The following is a 19,768-nucleotide window of genomic DNA, read 5'->3' as shown; positions in this document are numbered from 1 at the left end:
TCACCTGTCAGGTGTGTTAGAGAGTGTGTGTCACCTGTCAGGTGTGTTAGAGAGTGTGTGTCACCTGTCAGGTGTGTTAGAGTGTGTGTCACCTGTCAGGTGTTAGAGTGTGTGTCACCTGTCAGGTGTGTTAGAGTGTGTGTCACCTGTCAGGTGTTAGAGTGTGTGTCACCTGTCAGGTGTGTTAGAGTGTGTGTCACCTGTCAGGTGTGTTAGAGAGTGTGTGTCACCTGTCAGGTGTGTTAGAGAGTGTGTGTCACCTGTCAGGTGTGTTAGAGTGTGTGTCACCTGTCAGGTGTGTTAGTGTGTGTCACCTGTCAGGTGTGTTAGAGTGTGTGTCACCTGTCAGGTGTGTTAGAGAGTGTGTGTCACCTGTCAGGTGTGTTAGAGTGTGTGTCACCTGTCAGGTGTGTTAGAGTGTGTGTCACCTGTCAGGTGTGTTAGAGAGTGTGTGTCACCTGTCAGGTGTGTTAGAGAGTGTGTGTCACCTGTCAGGTGTGTTAGAGTGTGTGTCACCTGTCAGGTGTGTTAGAGTGTGTGTCACCTGTCAGGTGTGTTAGAGTGTGTGTCACCTGTCAGGTGTGTTAGATAGTGTGTGTCACCTGTCAGGTGTGTTAGAGAGTGTGTATCACCTGTCAGGTGTGTTAGAGAGTGTGTATCACCTGTCAGGTGTGTTAGAGAGTGTGTGTCACCTGTCAGGTGTGTTAGAGAGTGTGTGTCACCTGTCAGGTGTGTTAGAGAGTGTATATCACCTGTCAGGTGTGTTCCTGTGTGCTGCCTCCAGGTACCTGCTCCCCTGTGCTGGTCCAGGTGTGCAGGAGAGAGACTGCTACTCCTGCTCTGCCTCCAGACTCCTCCTCCTCAGCCCCTCATGGAGCCTCAGCCCCGCCCACAGCCAGCAGCTCCTCTGGCCCGGGGGCACAGGTGACACACACACACCATACACACACCATACACACACCATACACACACCATACACACACCATACACACCATACACACACCATACACACACCATACACACCACACACACACCATACACACACCACACACACACCATACACACACCATACACACACCATACACACACCATACACACAATACACACACCATACACACACCATACACACACCATACACACACCATCCACACACCATACACACACCATACACACACCATACACACACCACACACACACACCATACACACACCATACACACCATACACACATTGTGGCAAGTCCAGACCCATGGCATAAATATTAATTCTATCTTCCCTCCCTCCCTCCCCCCGACCTCTTCCCCTCCCCCCTCCCTCCCTCCCCCCCCCCTCTACCCCCTTCCTCCCTCCCCCAGGGTCTCCCCTCTCTGGAGAGGACAGCGTGGGCTACCAGCGTGACCCCGCCCCGCCCCTCCCCCTGGAGGTGATCTACCTCCACTACCTCCAGGACGCCCGTGTCGCCATCCAGACAGCGCTCCGGGCATGCTCAGTCTGGTCCGCGCCCTACGACGGCCTTAGCCCTGCCCCCGCAGACCCCCTGCAGGGGGAGGAGGGGGGAGAGACGGGGGAGGAGGTGAGCAGGGGGAGGACGGACACGCTAACCCCGCCCCCTCCCCTCGCCACCACCCCCGACCCCGTGACCGGGGGCAATGTGGAACTGGAGTGGGACGACATGTTCGATCTGGCTCCAGATGAGGAGGCGGGGCCAGGTGGGGGTCAGGGGGCGGGGCCAGGTGGGGGTCAGGGGGCGGGGCCAGGCGGGGGTCAGGGGGCCCAGGGGGGGCCCGAGCCCCCGCAGCACCTCCAGGCTCTGAGGAGGACGGCCACCCTGCTGGTCCGGGGCTCCTACATCGAGGAGGACGGTTTCCAGGACGACGTCCTTGTCTATGACCTCATTGCCCAGAAGGATGCCTCCGCACATACTCAGAGACGCAGCGCTGTGGGGGCCAGGCAGGGGGGAGGTGGGGGGAGGGAGGGGGCCAGGCAGGGGGGCGGGGGCGCCGGGGTGGGGCGTGGGGAGGAGTGTGTAACAACTCTCACCAATGGGCAGAACTGTGGGGAGCGGAGGGTAAGCAGGGAGGAGGAGGAGGAGGAGGAGGAGGAGGAGGAGGAGGAGGAGGAGGAGGAGGAGAGGAGGCTGGATCCAAACATGAACGTGAACAGGGCGGTGACCCTGGAGAACAACCAGCTGACCTCTGACCTCTGCAACGGTTACGCTGCCCCTACCCTGACCCCTGACTCTGCCTTGACCCCTGACCCTGCCCTGACCCCTGACCCGACCCCTGCTGGTGATGACTTCCTGTCTCAATACCGGGCGCTCATGCTCTCTCTGGGGGCGGAGCCTGACGAGGATGACATCAGCTCATTCAGGGGGCGTGTGGAGCATCTGAGGAAGAGGAGGGAGGAGGAAGAGGAGGAGGAAGAGGAGCTATGCAGGCTCCTCTCAGAGGAACCACAACCAGATCTAGAACAAAAGAACGTTCCAGAAGCAGGAAGCAGGAAGCAGGGAGTCCCATTCACAGGTGATGAGGATGATGATGATGATTAGACTAGACTGTACGTTCTAGACAGTGTGTTCTAGACTGTGCGTTCTACACTGTGCGTTCTAGGCTGTGTGTTCTAGACTGTGTGTTCTAGGCTGTGTGTTCTAGGCTGTGTGTTCTAGACTGTGTGTTCTAGACTGTGTGTTCTAAGCCATGTGTTCTGTGTTTCCACAGGTCCGTTCATCAGTGTTCTGCTGTCACGTCTGGAGAACCTTCTAGAGAACTCCATCCCTGTGAACCTGCTGGTGACGGGGATCCTCTCCCAGCTGGCCTGCCACCCCCAACCCCTGCTGCACGCCTTCCTGCTCAACACACACACACAGCCTGGCACTCGCACGCTCTACCAGGTACACACCACTGCTCAACACACACACACACAGGCCACTAGGGACGGGAGTTGGCAGGGACCTCCCGATAAGATATTATCACGATACTTAGGTGGCGATTTGATATGTATCGCAATTCTGTGGGTATTGCGATTCTGTAAGTATTGTGATTCGATATTACGATTTATTTGGGTAATTTTTTTTTAAACACTGGACCATGGAAAACAGTTGAATCATACCTTCAATTAAAACACAGTCAAATTCACTTAGAGCTTAAAGTTTTAATTCCTAAATATAATTATTAACTTAATAACTGCCGGGCAGCCAATAGAATAAATAAATAAAAATGTGCCCTATTATTTTATAGCCCCTGTAAACTGCACACAAACGTAGGCTACTTTTAAACCATAAATAAAAGGTCAATTAAATATAAACGAATAAAGGTTTACTTAAAATATAAACAAATAAAAGAAAACGAGGCTATGCAAAGGTAGTGTTTTGGTATGTTTTTTGTGTGAAAAAAAACGTCTTGATGGTATTGTGTACCTCGGCTGTAACGTGTAAATCATATTACGAAAACCTGTATTTTCGACCACATTATAGGGACGAAGGTCTTTGCATATAAAATGAGATGGTGGTTGTGTGATGCGAATAGCCTTTTTTGAACAGCTGGGGAGCTTACTGAAACATGTGTCCAGTGTTTGTTGTTTCTGCTAGCAGCTTTGGCTTCCTCCGTCCGTTTTGTCAGATAATTCTGTATGGTGTCGAGAGATATGAGCACGTATGTTTGTAGTATTACCACAATACTTCACCTTTCCGTGGCATCATTTGCAGACAGCATGGCTCATGTCTATCTCATTCTGCCTTTGCATAGCTACTACGTGCAGGGCCCTTGCTAGGAATTGTGGGCCCCCTAAAAGAATATTGGTGTGGGCCCCTGAATTTTCAACGCCAAATATCAATTTGACTTTTTTTTTCTCAGACTATATATGTATTATAATTATTTCTTAATTTTTCTGTTTCTCTATGTTCTTGACAGTGCCTGACGAAATGCACCCAATTCGTTTATTTTTTTCAATTAACCACTCAACAAAGAGTCACTGGGTATTATTGTGTAAAAATCAATGTGTACGTAATTGCCAATGGTACAGCAGTTCACTAATAAGTCAAAACAGCCAACAAGTGTCTACCTCACTCACTCACCATCATCAGCATCTTCACTATCCCCTTAACTAGTATCTGTAGTAGCCCTACTTTCTGGTATTTGTTCTTGGGAGGCTCTGTAGACAGCAAGGACAGTCAGTGACAGGCAGATTAGTTTTAGTAAACACTCATGTAAGAAGGAAAAAAATGGTGTCCTACTAGTACTGGAATTTTTTGACAGCGTATTATAATGTTTGGCAAATTATAACCTTACTGATCTTTTCTGTGGATGATATTTAGTGGATCATTTTGTAATGTCAGCCTTGTCAGGCGATTATTTTACACTGCTGACCACACATAATGTTAAACGTTTGTGTCATTCGGTTAACGCAGTAATGTTAGTAGCTGGCTAAGCGCTAGCTCCTAACATTAGTCACTCAAACATCGTAACGTTGGACGAGGCGAGCTATGCTATTTCTCGTGAACCACAGGGCGCCTGTGCAGCTAGCTTAACACACTCACCTATCTTCGAAAACCACTGTAGTATAGTATACTATACTGTACTGTACTGTACTGTACTGTACTGTACTGTACTGTACTGTACTGTACTGTACTGTACTGTACTGTACTAACCTTGACCTTTTGCTTGTTGTGTGTGTGTGTGTGTGTGTATGGTGTGTGTATGGTGTGTGTGTATGGTGTGTGTGTGTGTATGGTGTGTGTGTGTGTGTATGGTGTGTGTATGGTGTGTGTGTATGGTGTGTGTGTGTGTATGGTGTGTGTGTGTGTGTGTGTGTATGGTGTGTGTATGGTGTGTGTGTATGGTGTGTGTATGGTGTGTGCATGGTGTGTGTGTATGGTGTGTGTGTATGGTGTGTGTATGGTGTGTGTGTGTGTGTGTGCAGGTGCTGGTGTCAGTGGGTGCCCAGATAGAGCAGTACGTATCAGCCAGACCAGAGCTGCCTGTCCTGGTTAGACAGGCCTGGAGCTTCCTGTTAGCCAGGGAGGAGCAACTGAAGACCAGAGGTGAGCACACACACAAGACAGGCACAAACAAGACACGTACACACACTCACCCCCCTGCCCCCTCCTCCTCCAGAGTGACACTCACCCCCCCTGCCCCCTCCTCCTCCAGAGTGACACTCACCCCCCTGCCCCCTCCTCCTCCAGAGTGACACTCACCCCCCTGCCCCCTCCTCCTCCAGAGTGACACTCACCCCCCTGCCCCCTCCTCCTCCAGAGTGACACTCACCCCCCTGCCCCCTCCTCCTCCAGAGTGACACTCACCCCTCTGCCCCCTCCTCCTCCAGAGTGACACTCACCCCCCTGCCCCCTCCTCCTCCAGAGTGACACTCACCCCCCTGCCCCCTCCTCCTCCAGAGTGACACTCACCCCCCTGCCCCCTCCTCCTCCAGAGTGACACTCACCCCTCTGCCCCCTCCTCCTCCAGAGTGACACTCACCCCCCTGCCCCCTCCTCCTCCAGAGTGACACTCACCCCCCTGCCCCCTCCTCCTCCAGAGTGACACTCACCCCTCTGCCCCCTCCTCCTCCAGAGTGACACTCACCCCCCTGCCCCCTCCTCCTCCAGAGTGACACTCACCCCCCTGCCCCCTCCTCCTCCAGAGTGACACTCACCCCCCTGCCCCCTCCTCCTCCAGAGTGACACTCACCCCCCTGCCCCCTCCTCCTCCAGAGTGACACTCACCCCCCTGCCCCCTCCTCCTCCAGAGTGACACTCACCCCCCTGCCCCCTCCTCCTCCAGAGTGACACTCACCCCCCTGCCCCCTCCTCCTCCAGAGGGTGCTGTGGGCGATGCAGGGGACCTCCTGAGCAGCGTTCCTGGTTCCTCCGGGGCCTGCCGGTACCCCAGCAGTGTGCCTCCCTGCCCTCCCATCCCCGCCCCCGCACGCAGCCGCGTGTTCGCCCTCGTCCTCTACGCTGAGTTCCTCAAGGAGCTGGCCGCCATCGCCCAGGAGCACGCCATCGCCCAGGAGCATGCCATCCTGCCTGGCCTGGAGGAGTAACACTCACTCACTCACTCACACACATTGAGGTGCAGTAACACACACTCACTCACACACACATTGAGGTGCAGTAACACACTCAAAATCACATGCTGTGACAAATCTCTGTATGTTGTTGATAGCGTCTTCCTTGCATTGATAAATAGTTATATATATTTGATATATATATTTTGTATATTTATTTAACATGCAGTGTATGTATGATGTTATTCTGGCAGGTCATGTGACTGCAGGTCATGTGACTGCAGGTCATGGGACTGCAGGTCATGGGACTGCAGGTCATGTGACTGCAGGTCATGTGACTGCAGGTCATGGGACTGCAGGTCGTGAGGACTAGAACATAAATTACGGAGAAACTTCAACATCAGAACTTTGATTTTTACTTTGAGATTGTCTCCTTATTATTTCCTGTATGTTTGATTATTCAGTTATAATCAGTTATATTCTATAAAATGTAAATTAAAAACTCAATGATGACCAGGAACGAAACATTGTTCCACCTTCTCACTTCCTCTGACATGATGTCACTTCCTCTGACATGATGTCACTTCCTTTGATATGTTGTCACTTCCTCTGATATGCTGTCACTTCCTCTAACATGCTATCACTTCCTATTGTTATTTAGTTGTGGTCCCAGACCAGACGGATGGATTTAATGTTCATTAGTGTTGTTGGTCTTCAGCGTTGATCTGTGCATTTCTGCTGCCCTCTCCTGGCCAGGAAGGGGAATGCAGCCAGCAAGAAACATTTGCCAAAATGAACTCAAAAGATTAAACTGATTTTGACAATCAGACAGTTTGGTGTAAAGAGTCTGTTTTCTGTGTGTTGAGATGTGTTTGCAGGGCCCTGTGTGTGTGTGTGTGTGTGTGAATGTGTGTGTGTGTGTATGTGTGTGTGTGTGCAGTTCTGAGGCCTGTCCCCAGAGGGAGACACATGCTCACTCAGACAGTGGAGCTGGACTGGTCCTCCGGGCAGCATGTGGAGAACATCCACGTCTTATCTGAGTGGGTTGCCATGGAGAAGGTTTCTGGTCTTATCTGAGTGGGTTGCCATGGAGAAGGTTTCTGGTCTTATCTGAGTGGGTTGCCATGGAGAAGGTTTCTGGTCTTATCTGAGTGGGTTGCCATGGAGAAGGTTTCTGGTCGGCTGGTTCTGATTTGGGGGTGTTTCTGGAGGACAGAACACACTGAAACTTCCTGTAGCTCAGTTTAGAATAAGAGTTTTAAGTAGACTGTTCTGTTGCCCTGGTAACAGTCTACTATGGCAAATACTGTTCTACGATGTCTCTCTCGCTATCTCTCTCTCTTTCTCTCTGTGTGTCAGATATCCATAATGCAGTGATCATCTGTTTCTCTCTGTAGGGGTAAGGTAAAGCTCTAGTCTCTCTCCCCCTCTCTCTCTCTCCATATATAGAGGGCATGTATGAATGTTAAGTTAAACATCAAACTGCCACACACATATTTACTCCCTTTGAGACACACACTCACACACACACTGCAGCATATACTGTATATGTGGTGTTGTGTCTGTGTGTGAGTGTGTGTTTGTATCTGTGTGTGAGTGTGTGTGTGTGTATCTGTGTGTGAGTGTGTGTGTGTATCTGTGTGTGAGTGTGTGTGTGTATCTGTGTGTGAGTGTGGTGTGATTGCTTTTAGTCTGATTAGGTCCATGACGTTCTTGCAGCTTCAATTACTGGAATGAACACACACACACACACACACACTGAGGGGTCACACACTGCCAACAGAGACACAAACACACACTAACACACAGTCACACACACTGCCTTGCACACACTGAGGTAACACACACAGCCTTGCACACACTGAGGTAACACACACCAAACACTGACACACACACACATTGTAACACACACTACCCTGCATGTGTGTTACACCACCACACAGGACGCATATATAAAAAAATGATATTTATTTTGCATGATGCCTCCTCCCCTCTTCCTCCCCTGTCCCCCCCTCCTCCCCTGTCCCCCCCCTCCTCTCTTCCTCATCTCCTCCAGACCGTATATATCTCTCCTATATAAAATCATCAGTATTTACATCATCTCTATGTACACTATCTACAACCTGTCACAGAGATCTCTCTGGGCTGGGGGGCCGGGGGGGAGACAGGGGGAGGTGGGGTCTCATCTCTCATGTGTCATTGTTGGGGGAGGGGGGCGGGGGGATGGGAGGGGAGGGGGGAGGGGGGCGGGGGGAGGGGGTGTGCCTCCAGATGAGAATATCAAGTCTAGTAAAGAACTCTCACATCCTCACGTCTCTCATTCTACACCTCCTCCTTCATCCTCCCTCCTCTCCGACAGCCTCGAAATGCTCCTCGTCCCTCAGTGATGACGTCATCCTCACTCGCCCAGGGGGAAGTCCAGCACCGTGATCTTGTTGCTCCTCGTCCCTCAGTGATGATGTCATCCTCACTGGCCCAAGGGGAAGTCCAGCACCATGATCTTGTTGCTCCTTGTCCCTCAGTGATGATGTCATCCTCACTGGCCCAGGGGGAAGTCCAGCACCGTGATCTTGTTGCTCCTCGTCCCTCAGTGATGATGTCATCCTCACTGGCCCAGGGGGAAGTCCAGCACCGTGATCTTGTTGCTCCTCGTCCCTCAGTGATGATGTCATCCTTACTGGCCCAGGGGGAAGTCCAGCACCATGATCTTGGTGTCCTCGCTCCCGTTGCGGCTCCCCGCAGCACACACCAGCCTGGTGTCGGACGCCCGGATCCTCCACACCACGCCCCCCTCCCCGCGGCGAGGCAGGGTCACCAGGTCGCGAAGCCACGCCCCCGTGGCCAGGTCCCACAGCTTGACGGTGCCGTCGTCAGAGGAGGAGAGGAGCAGAGAGCGACAGAACTGTAGACATGTGACCGCGCTCTGGTGTTTGTTAGGACCTGGGGAGGGGGGAGGAGGGCAGAGGGGGAGGACGGGGAGGACGGGGGAGGGGGAGGAGGAGCAGAAACAATGTTAGGTTATGAGATTGTGTTCATGCTCAGTGATCAGACACAAGGACTGTTTGTGCTCTGTTGATGGAGGCAGGAATGTGTGTGTGTGAGTGTGTGTGTGTGTGTGTGAGTGTGTGTGTGTGTGAGTGTGAGTGTGTGTGTGTGTGTGTGTGAGTGTGTGTGGACGGTAACCCAGATACTGAGGTGACCTTGTCATCCCTAGAACTCTCTCTGCCTTTCTCCCTCTACCTTTCCCTCTCTCAGTCTAACCCAGTTTGGCCCAGGTCTAACCTACCCTGCAGGGTGTGCATGCAGAGCCCAGGTCTAACCTACCCTGCAGGGTGTGCAGGCAGCGCCCGGTCCGGACGTCCCAGACCCTGATGGTGGAGTCTGCGTTCCCCGACACCAGCAGCCGGCCCCTCAGCTCCATGCCGCTGGTCAGGGACTGGTGCCCGGTCAGCGTGTGGACACACCTCCCGCTCTCCGCATCCCACACGCGCACGGACGTGTCCAGGGAGCCGCTCACCACGAACACACCGTCAAACTGAGGACATGAGGGGGAGCTTGGTTACAGCAAGTCAGGGGACGTGTATCTGGGTGTGTGTGTGTCTGAGTGTGTGTATGAGTGTGTGTACATGTGTGTATGAGTGTGTGTGAGCGTGTGTGTGTGTGTGAGTGTGTGTGAGCATGTGTGTGTGTGTGAGTGTGTGTGAGCATGTGTGTGTTTGTGAGTGTGTGTACCTGCAGGGAGTAGACCCTGTTGGTGTGTCCCTCCAGGGTGTGTGTGCAGGTCTCTGTGTCTGGGTCCCAGATCTTCACCACAGAGTCGTACCCCCCGCTGACCACCCTCCGCCCGTCGTACTGGACGCACCGCACAGCCGCCTGGTGTCCCAGCAATACGTGCAGGCAGCGTCCTGACTGGATGTCCCACATGCGGAGGGAGGCGTCCCTGGAGCCACTCACCACCCTGTGGGCGGAGTTAGGAAAGGGGGCGGAGTTAGGAGAGGGGCGGAGTTAGGGGAGGGGGCAGGAGAAGAGTTAAAACTGAGTATGATTCTCTGTGTGTTTATCTTTGTGTGATTGTGTGTGTTTGTGGACGGTATGTACGTGTACAGTGTGTGTGTGTGTGTGTACACTGCATGTGTGTGTGTGTGTCTTACATGTCCTGGTGCAGGTGCAGGCAGCGCACGGTGGAGGTGTGTCCGAGCAGCGTGTGCAAACACTCGCCGCTGGAGACGTCCCACACGCGCAGCGTCCTATCAGTGGAGCCGCTCACCAGCAGGGCCCCGCCCATCTGGGAACACCACACCCCCCCGGAGTGGCCCTCCAACGTTCGCACACACTGAGGAGAGAGAGACACACAGGTTACACACACACACACTGAGGTAGAGAGAGACACAGGTTACACACACACACACACACTGAGGAGAGAGAGACACACAGGTTACACACACACACACACTGAGGAGAGAGAGACACACAGGTTACACACACACACACTGAGGAGAGAGAGACACACAGGTTACACACACACACACTGAGGAGAGAGAGAGACAGGTTACACACACACACACTGAGGAGAGAGAGACACACAGGTTACACACACACACACACTGAGGAGAGAGAGACACACAGGTTACACACACACACACTGAGGAGAGAGAGACACACAGGTTACACACACACACACTGAGGAGAGAGAGAGACAGGTTACACACACACATTCCACAGAAGTTCCCATACAGGAACTGAGTTTTTATTTTTAAACACTGAAAGTGCTGACTCTTCCATTCCTCCAGGGAGAGGAGGGAGGGGGAGAGGGAGAGAGAGGAAGTATGGAGGGATGGAGAGATAGAGACATAGGTGGAAGAAAGAGAGAGACAGAGCGAGACGGAGAGAGAGACAGAGAGACAGAGAGAGAGAGAAAGAGAGACAGAGAGAGAGAGAGAGAGAGAGAGAGAGAGAGAGACAGAGAGACAGAGAGAGAGAGAAAGAGAGAGAGAGAGAGAGAGAGAGAGAGAGAGAGAGAGAGAGAGATGTATTCCCCGTGGATCAAAGATCCTTGAATTAACCACTGAAACAGTGTGTGGGTGTGTGTGTTCACTGTGTTCTGTACATATGTGTAAATTGTTCTGAGTCAATATTTATACTCCCTGACATTTCCCTTCTAGACAGGACAAAAGGAGGGAGGGAGGAAGAGGAGGAGGAGAGAGTGGAGGAGGAGGGGGGACAGAGAAAGAGAAACAGAGTATTGCAGTGTTGTTGCTTGGATGTTGCCATGGTGACCATGGTAAATATTGAGGGTTTGGTGGTGATGTCACATTCCACACATACCTGTCTGTCTGTCTGTCTGTCTACCTGTCTGTCTGTCTTAATGTTACTACAACAGTTCTCTCTGACACACAGTTATGACCACACACAGTGTGGAGGCAGGTGGAGGCAGGTGGAGGCAGGTGGAGGCAGGTGGAGAGCAGAGCAGGTGTGTCAGACTAAAGAATGCTCACCGAAACTTAACTGACAGGAAGAACAGAGACAGAAAAGAACCTTTACACTGACTGGCTCTGGGTGTGTGTCTGTGTGTGTGTGTGTCTACAGGGTAACTAAACCAACAGCTATTGTCTATCTGAGGGCCGATGGCAGTTGGATATATAGAAAGCAGAGAAAGAGAGAGTGAGACAGAGAGAGACAGAGGGAGAGAGAGAGAGAGAGAGAGAGAGAGAGAGAGAGAGAGAGAGAGAGAGACAGACAGAGACAGAGACAGAGACAGAGACAGAGAGAGAGAGAGAGAGAGAGAGAGAGAGAGAGAGAGAGACAGAGACAGAGAGAGCATTAAAATTGGAGACCAACACACACATTTTTTCTCTCAAAAGAGGGGTGTCCGCCAGGGTTGTAACTTAAGCCCCACTCTATTTAACATCTTTATCAATCAACTAGCAGAGACCCTTGAACAATCAACTGCACCCGGCCTCCCTCTCCATGACACAGAAATCAAATCCCTGTTTTACGCAGATGATCTGGTTTTGATGTCACCCACAAAAGAAGGACTACAACAGCAATTGGTTTTACTCGAAGAATACTGCCAAAATTGGGCAATGGAAGTCAATATAAAAAAGACCAAAATCATGGTCATACAAAAAAAGCCCAAATGTCAGGAAAAGAGGCACATATTCACACTGGGAAACAAAACTATAGAACACACAATGAGTTATACATACCTAGGCCTACAAATGACAGCCTCTGGTAGCTTCCGCTTGGCAGTAAATGCACTTAAAGAAAAAGCTCGTAGAGCTTTCTATGCAATAAAACAAAAATTCTACAAAATAACCATCCCAATTAATATTTGGTGTAAAATATTCGACAGCATCATCAAGCCTATTGCTCTCTACGGAAGTGAGATATGGGGCCCACTCAGCCATCTAGACTTCAATAGTTGGGAAAAACACCCAATAGAGACTCTACATGCTGATTTCTGTCGAAACATATTAAATATCCAAAGAAAAACCCCCACAAATGCATGTCGTGCAGAATTAGGCCGATTCCCTTTAACATTAGAAATCCAGAAAAGATCATTAACATTTTACACCCATTTAAAATCCAGTCCTGAGGAAACCCTCCAATCTAAAGCCCTTGCAGTCCATGAAGGTAACCCTGAGAGTAGCCCCCTGTGCCAGCTGGTTATGAGACTAACAAACCAGTTACCACCTGGTACACCTTCTTCACCTTTACTAACACCAAACAGAATTAAACTAATCACAACAGAAAACAAAAACTCCTACGTAGAACACTGGGAGAAAGAAACCAAGACACAAAACAAATTAGATTGCTATCGGGGTCTAAATAGAAAATATGAAATGGCTGAATATCTATATACTGTTAAGGACATAAAGCAGAGACAGCTGCTCACTAAATACAGAATGAGTGACCACACCCTTGCAATCGAAAAAGGAAGACATAAAAAAACATGGTTACCTAAAGAGTACAGAATCTGTGGACACTGTACATCAGGGGAAATTGAAACAGAAAAACATTTCCTACTTAAATGTTACAAATATAGAAGTATAAGAGATCAATATCTGGAAAAATGTAAGGAATTAATTGAAAACTACACAGAGCTTAATTTAAACGAGAAATTAAAGATATCTCTGGGCGAAGGGCCGACTGCAAGCCTTGCCGCTAGATATGTCTCTCAATGCCACGGCCTGAGGGACAGTGAACCAACCCTGTACAACTGTTAAAACCTGTCTGTATATTAACAAGCATTTATGTGTTACTGTTACTCTTACTATGCTACTGTTATAGTATACTACCATATTATTATTGTTATAATGTAAATGCTATGATACATATATTACTGTAAAATGTCCTTTCAATATGGACTGCTTTGGCAATACTGCTCAACCCGAACTGTCATGCCAATAAAGCATTCTGAACTGAACTGAACTGACAGAGAGACAGAGACAGAGAGACAGAGACAGAGAGAGACAGAGACAGAGACAGAGAGAGAGAGAGACAGAGACAGAGAGAGAGAGAGACAGAGAGAGAGAGAGAGGGAGAGGGAGAGGGAGAGGGAGAGGGAGAGGGAGAGAGAGAGACAGAGACAGAGACAGAGACAGAGACAGAGACAGAGACAGAGAGACGGAGAGGGAGAGGGAGAGGGAGAGGGAGAGGGAGAGGGAGAGGGAGAGGGAGAGGGAGAGGGAGAGGGAGAGGGAGAGGGAGAGGGAGAGGGAGAGAGGGAGAGAGAGAGAGAGAGAGAGAGAGAGAGAGAGAGAGAGAGAGAGAGAGAGAGAGAGAGAGAGAGAGAGAGAGAGAAGGGGGGGGGATAGAGTGTGTTTAGTACAGACTTCACATCCTTAACATGAAAAAATAATTCTGACTGTGAGAGGCTACGACTGGGGCCGGTTGCATAAACTTAGTTTAAGACTAGTCTTAGCCCTAGACTGTCTTAAATTGTCAGGTTAGCCTAGTCTAACTAAGCCTGTCTGTTGCATAAATAGTAAGACTGACTTAATTTGAGGTCAAAATGTGAGCCACCTCTCCCCCTGGCTAAACCTTGCGGTAAGGGCTGAGTTGCTATGCCAACGATCTGTTAGTAGGCTACGTCATTATCTTAGCATCATTTATTACAAAAGGAAATACATGTATTACTTGTAGCTGCATAAAATGTTGACTGGGTTCTGCTTTTCAGCAGAATAAAATGTCAGATAACAAAAAATGAGTAGATAACGGGCGTAGCCACGGGTAGGCCTGGGTAGGACAACACAAACACACACACACTCCCAGACACACACACACTCCCAGACACACACACACTCCCAGACACACACTCCAGCGTGCTCACCTGGCCTGTGTCGGCACACCACACTTTGAGGGTGTTGTCATCAGAACCGCTGACGATCACACTGTCACTGACCTGGAGACAGGTGATCACATGACCATCATGACCCTTCAACACCTGGGGGGAGAGCGAGGGGGGAGGAGAGGGACAGATTATAGTCCAGATAGTTTAAGAAACAGATCCAGTTGTCCAGGTAACCCTCTAACCTGCATACATCTGAAGTGCATGTGTGTATGAGAGTGTATGTGTGTATGAGAGGGTGTGTGTGTGTGTGTGAGGAGGTGTATGTGTGTGTATGTGAGTGTGTGTGAGTGTGTGTGAGTGTGTGTGAGTGTGTGTGTGTGTGTGAGTGTGTGTGAGTACCTTAGGGGAGAGCACGTCCCCAGTCCTCCAGCTGGCCTCGATGCAGTGCTGTCTGACATAGGCACTCTTCCAGGGACTCCCCTCCCCCCCCTTCCTCCTTCTCTGGAGAGACACGGCTTCATCTATACCTGCACACACACACACACACACACACTGACTTAGTATCAGCACCCTGATTAGTTCATATTAGACTCCTGCCCTTTTATGTGACGGAAATGTATGCTAGGTGTGTATGGTGTGTATGGTATGTGTATGGTGTGTGTATGGTGTGTGTGTATGGTGTGTGTGTGTGGTGTGTGTATGGTGTGTGTATGGTGTGTGTATGGTGTGTGTGTGTATGGTGTGTGTATGGTGTGTGTGTGTGTATAGTGTGTGTATGGTGTGTGTGTGTATAGTGTGTATGGTGTGCATAGTGTGTGTGTGTGTGTATAGTATGTGTATGGTGTGTATGGTGTGTATGGTGTGTGTATAGTGTGTATGGTGTTTGTATGGTGTGTGTTTGTGTGTGTATGGTGTGTGTATAGTGTGTATAGTGTGTGTGTGTATGGTGTGTATAGTGTGTATAGTGTATAGTGTGTGTGTGTGTATAGTGTGTGTGTGTGTGTACAGTGTGTACAGTGTGTATAGTGTGTGTGTATAGTGTGTATGGTGTGTATAGTGTACAGTGTGTGTGTGTGTACAGTGTGTGTGTGTGTATAGTGTACAGTGTGTACAGTGTGTATAGTGTGTATAGTGTGTACAGTGTGTATAGTGTAAAGTGTGTATAGTGTGTGTGTATGTGTACAGTGTGTACAGTGTGTGTGTGTACAGTGTGTGTGTGTGTATAGTGTGTGTGTGTGTATAGTGTACAGTGTGTACAGTGTGTAAAGTGTGTATAGTGTGTGTGTGTGTACAGTGTACAGTGTGTGTGTGTGCCTACCCTCCTCTCTACACAGTGTGTACAGTGTGTGTGTGTGCCTACCCTCCTCCCTACACAGTGTGTACAGTGTACAGTGTGTGTGTGTGCCTACCCTCCTCTCTACACAGTGTGTACAGTGTACAGTGTGTGTGTGTGCCTACCCTCCTCTCTACACAGTGTGTACAGTGTACAGTGTGTGTGTGTGCCTACCCTCCTCCCTACACAGTGTGTACAGTGTACAGTGTGTGTGTGTGCCTACCCTCCTCTCTACACAGTGTGTACAGTGTACAGTGTGTGTGCCTACCCTCCTCCCTACACTTCTCCCTCCACAGCAGGTTGTCCTCGGCCAGCTGCCTCCAGCAGCGGCAGGTCTGAGCAGCCTGGACCAGAGCCCTGGGGTCCAGGAAGGACAGCACGTACAGGGCCAGCTGCACACACACACACACAGGCACACACAGGAAGTTGGATGTGTTAGTGCCACGCTGGTAACTGGACCTCATATCTAAGGTTGAGAGAGAGAGAGAGAGAGAGAGAGAGAGAGAGAGAGAGAGAGAGAGAGAGAGAGAGAGAGAGAGAGAGAGAGAGAGAGAGAGAGAGAGAGAGAGAGAGAGAGAGAGAGAGAGAGAGAGAGAGAGAGAGAGAGAGAGAGAGAGAGAGAGAGAGAGAGAGAGAGAGAGAGAGAGAGAGAGAGAGAGAGAGAGAGAGAGAGAGAGAGAGAGAGAGAGAGAGTGTCCTCACCTCCTTGGGCAGCAGTGAGATAAAGTCTCTCTGGAACTGTGGCTCCATGACCTGCATCATGTGCTTCACCTGATTGGTCTCACAGCTGTCAATCAACTCATCCAGAGCCAATAGCCTTTCAGGCCCACTCCAGGTCTTGGGACGGACAGACAACCGAAGGAGAGAGACAGTGGTAAATAAACAGCAGTGGGTGTATGGTGTGTGTATAGTGTGTGTGTATGGTGTGTGTGTATGGTGTGTGTGTATGGTGTGTGTGTATGGTGTGTGTGTATGGTGTGTGTGTATGGTGTGTGTGTATGGTGTGTGTGTGCTCACCTGGAAGGTGTGGAGCCAGTCCTGGAGCCCAGAAGGGGGCGGGCCTGAGGTGACTCGTCGGCGCTGAGCTGAGAGCCCATTGGCTAATCTAAGGTCTCCAAATGTGATGGGCGTAGCCTGGTATGGGCTGGAGGAGGAAGAGAGTCAGAGAGTGTGTATGGTGTGTGTAATGTGTGTGTTTATAGTGTGTGTAGCGTGTGTGTGTGTATAGTGTGTGTAGCGTGTGTGTGTGTGTGTGTGTGTACAGTGTGTACAGTGTGTACAGTGTGTACAGTGTGAGTGTACAGTGTGTAGAGTGTGTAGTGTGTGTGTGTGTGTGTGTGTGTACAGTGTGTACAGTGTGTACAGTGTGTGTGTACAGTGTGAAGAGTGTGTAGTGTGTGTGTGTGTGTGTGTGTACAGTGTGTACAGTGTGTGTGTACAGTGTGTAGAGTGTGTAGTGTGTGTGTGTGTGTGTGTGTGTACAGTGTGTGTACAGTGTGTACAGTGTGTGTGTGTATCTTACCGGAGGTCTTTACAGTGTTTCTTCCCTGAAGGGAATGGTCTTCCATCAGGACCATGGTCCATTTTCCTCTTCATCTGCAGGAGGGGGAGAGGAACATTAGAATAGAGGCTGTGGAGGCTGTGGAGGCTGTGTATGAGAGGAACATTAGAATAGAGGCTGTGGAGGCTGTGGAGGCTGTGTATGAGAGGAACATTAGAATAGAGGCTGTGGAGGCTGTGGAGGCTGTGTATGAGAGGAACATTAGAATAGAGGCTGTGGAGGCTGTGTATGAGAGGAACATTAGAATAGAGGCTGTGGAGGCTGTGTATGAGAGGAACATTAGAATAGATGCTGTGGAGGCTGTGTTTGAGAGGAACATTAGAATAGACGCTGTGGAGGCTGTGTATGAGAGGAACATTAGAATAGAGGCTGTGGAGGCTGTGTATGAGAGGAACATTAGAATAGATGCTGTGGAGGCTGTGTTTGAGAGGAACATTATAATAGAGGCTGTGGAGGCTGTGTTTGAGAGGAACATTATAATGGAGGCTGTGGAGGCTGTGTTTGAGAGGAACATTCAGGGGGAGAGAGGAGGAGAGAGAAAGAGAGAGGGGGAGGTGACAATAAACGCTAATCAATGCTGTCTGGTGCGGATCCTTCCAACCCGCCCATTCTACCGCAGAGAGAGAGAGCTTGAGGGGGGTAGAGGGAGAGAGAGAGACCGCCCCGCCGGACTGACGTCGCCATGTTAAACAGATATGCGGCTGAATGATCGATCACTCCATCGATATACACCGTAAAGGCGGTGAGGAGGCGCGTGAGGTATGTGGTAGACACACCACTCCTCTCCCGGGCCGCGCCGCGCCTCGCACAGCCAGGCACGCCTGAAATTACAGGAATGCGACCAGCTCACTGTTCTCCCGAAATAACCGTCGTCCTCAACAGGCTGTTCCGGGTTTGCGACGGTTGATGACCAAGCAACCATTTCAGGATGGCTAAAGTAGCTTGTGGGATTTTTCAAAAGCACGTTAAGTCCGTGATTTGTGTAACCTGTTCAAACAGCTACAGATACCCCGCAGGTGTGTGTGTGTGTGTGTGTGTGTGTGTGTGTGTGTGTGCAAGAGAGATACAGAGATAGAGAGTATATGAAAGTTGACAATTGACATAACCCATTAACGACAACCTAATCTATCACTTAAATCCAAATGTATTTGATGTGAACGGGCACGCGCGTCCAGTCGTTAACCATATGCCAGTGGTCTGCGTCGTTCGGCTCACGTCCATCATTAACCACCTTCAGAAGTCCGCACAACCTCCACATTCTTAACCTGGCATCTACCTAACCGCCACCGACTGGCTGACACCCGCACACCGCGTGGACTAACGTCACATTAGACCGGTTAGAGATTTATCCGTTTTAACGGTGGGTCAGAACGATGGAGAGCGGGCGAGCGAGCGCGTCACGATCCATCCCTCGGTTCCGCAGTGGTCTGTTTTACTAGAAGCAGGCGAGCTCGAGCGGTGCTGACAGCGCTGCGACTTAAATCTACAGACGGTAAACAGCCGGTCATCCGTCCTGCGGAACGGTAAATGGGCCGTATATAACGTGTTATATACTCACTTTGTAGAAGATCAGCTTCAAAGTGCCGTAGAACCCCATGGTTGTATTTATCCGTTAAACGCGCGCGTTTGCTACCTTCCAATAAAATCCAGGGAGAATCCAAGTTGAGTTTCTTCTCATGAAAACGGAGAACTGTTTGTCCTCTCGCTCAGGTACATCCAGCAGAAACTACAGCGCGTGTGTTAACGGGCATGCTCGGGCACGTCTCCCCTCGAGCAAGCTATTTCGGTGCAGTTCTCTTGGCTAGCTCGTCCACCGGTAGTAGAGCTCGGTGTCACCACTGCAGTTCTCACGGTAACTGCCAGCGCTCGAGCTCCGCAGCGGGTAGTCAGGCAACAGGAATGCTGAGATAACAACAGGGGAGGAGTCTGAGGAGAGAAAGAGGATGGCCTAATCTCTCTCTCTCTCTCTTTCGTTCTCTCCCCCCCTCTCTGTCTCTCTTTCTCCCCCCCCTCTCTCTCTCTCTCTTTCTCTCTCTTTCCCTCTTTCTCTCTCTTTCTTTCTCTTTTCCTCTTTCTCTCTCCCTCTCCACAAGTGTGAGGTGTGTGTGAGGTGTGTGTGTGGGGGAGAGGAAGAGGGAGAGAAGGAGAGAGAGGAGGGAGAGAGGAGAGAGAGAGGGGGGAGAGGGGAGAGAGAGAGGAGGGAGAGAGAAGATACAGAGAGGGGAGAGGAAGAGGGGTTGAAGGAGAGAGAGGAGAAAGAGAGGAAGGAGAGAAAGATTAGGCTTCATAACATTCTTGTAGTGTCGCATTACAGCCATTAAAGTTGTGACTTCTCTTTTGTCTCTTTCTTCATGTTTTACGTGTGTTTGTGTGTGTGTGTGTGTGTGTGTGTGCAAGCGTGAGTGTGTGTGGCCAGTCAAGAGACACTTGAACAACACCTGTTTTTCATTGTCTCCATATCACTCAACCTTCCTCCTCTCGTCTCCTCTCGTCTCCTCTCGTCTCCTCTCGTCTCCTCTCGTCTCCTCTCGTCTCCTCTCGTCTCCTCTCGTCTCCTCTCGTCTCCTCTTGTCTCCTCT

The 19,768-nt window shown here is 50.3% G+C and overlaps 2 protein-coding genes across 3 annotated transcripts in view; one reads left to right on the top strand and one right to left on the bottom strand.

The window, feature by feature from the left end:
* The window catches only part of LOC146221568 (FHF complex subunit HOOK-interacting protein 1A-like), a 14,197-nt gene extending 7,364 nt beyond the window's left edge, over positions 1–6,833 (top strand). For both annotated transcript variants that reach the window (XM_084692183.1, XM_084692182.1), the window contains 5 exons: positions 785–924; positions 1,355–2,521; positions 2,717–2,889; positions 4,917–5,037; positions 5,812–6,833. In XM_084692183.1, the coding sequence (XP_084548309.1) occupies positions 785–924; positions 1,355–2,521; positions 2,717–2,889; positions 4,917–5,037; positions 5,812–6,038 (1,828 nt within the window). In that variant the 3' untranslated portion in view covers positions 6,039–6,833. The remainder of the gene's footprint in view (positions 1–784; positions 925–1,354; positions 2,522–2,716; positions 2,890–4,916; positions 5,038–5,811) is intronic.
* A 1,438-nt stretch (positions 6,834–8,271) lies between these two features.
* Positions 8,272–19,036, bottom strand: LOC146221567 (F-box/WD repeat-containing protein 7-like). Its single transcript, XM_084691425.1, has 11 exons — positions 18,748–19,036; positions 17,151–17,224; positions 16,646–16,772; positions 16,331–16,465; positions 15,897–16,020; positions 14,695–14,822; positions 14,335–14,448; positions 10,154–10,335; positions 9,735–9,960; positions 9,327–9,537; positions 8,272–8,942 (listed from the first exon to the last, which is right to left on the bottom strand). Exons 1-11 carry the CDS (start codon positions 18,784–18,786, stop codon positions 8,677–8,679), a joined length of 1,626 nt encoding a protein of 541 aa, XP_084547551.1. The 5' UTR covers positions 18,787–19,036; the 3' UTR covers positions 8,272–8,676.
* Positions 19,037–19,768: the final 732 nt, after the last annotated feature.

This window comes from Hypomesus nipponensis, chromosome 25 (genome assembly GCF_054491055.1).
Source record: "Hypomesus nipponensis isolate SF chromosome 25, ASM5449105v1, whole genome shotgun sequence".
Taxonomy (NCBI): domain Eukaryota; kingdom Metazoa; phylum Chordata; class Actinopteri; order Osmeriformes; family Osmeridae; genus Hypomesus; species Hypomesus nipponensis.
This window is presented reverse-complemented; position numbering and strand designations above follow the sequence as displayed.

Bases quoted from the DNA above. Each gene is read 5' to 3' on its own strand.
- LOC146221567 (XM_084691425.1), bottom strand. From the start codon at position 18,786: ATGGGGTTCTACGGCACTTTGAAGCTGATCTTCTACAAA. The intron at 16,466-16,645 runs GTGAGCACACAC...GTCCGTCCCAAG, and splicing joins ACTGGCTCCACACCTTCCAG to ACCTGGAGTGGGCCTGAAAG. The intron at 14,449-14,694 runs GTACTCACACAC...CTCTCCCCCCAG, and splicing joins GGGACGTGCTCTCCCCTAAG to GTGTTGAAGGGTCATGATGG.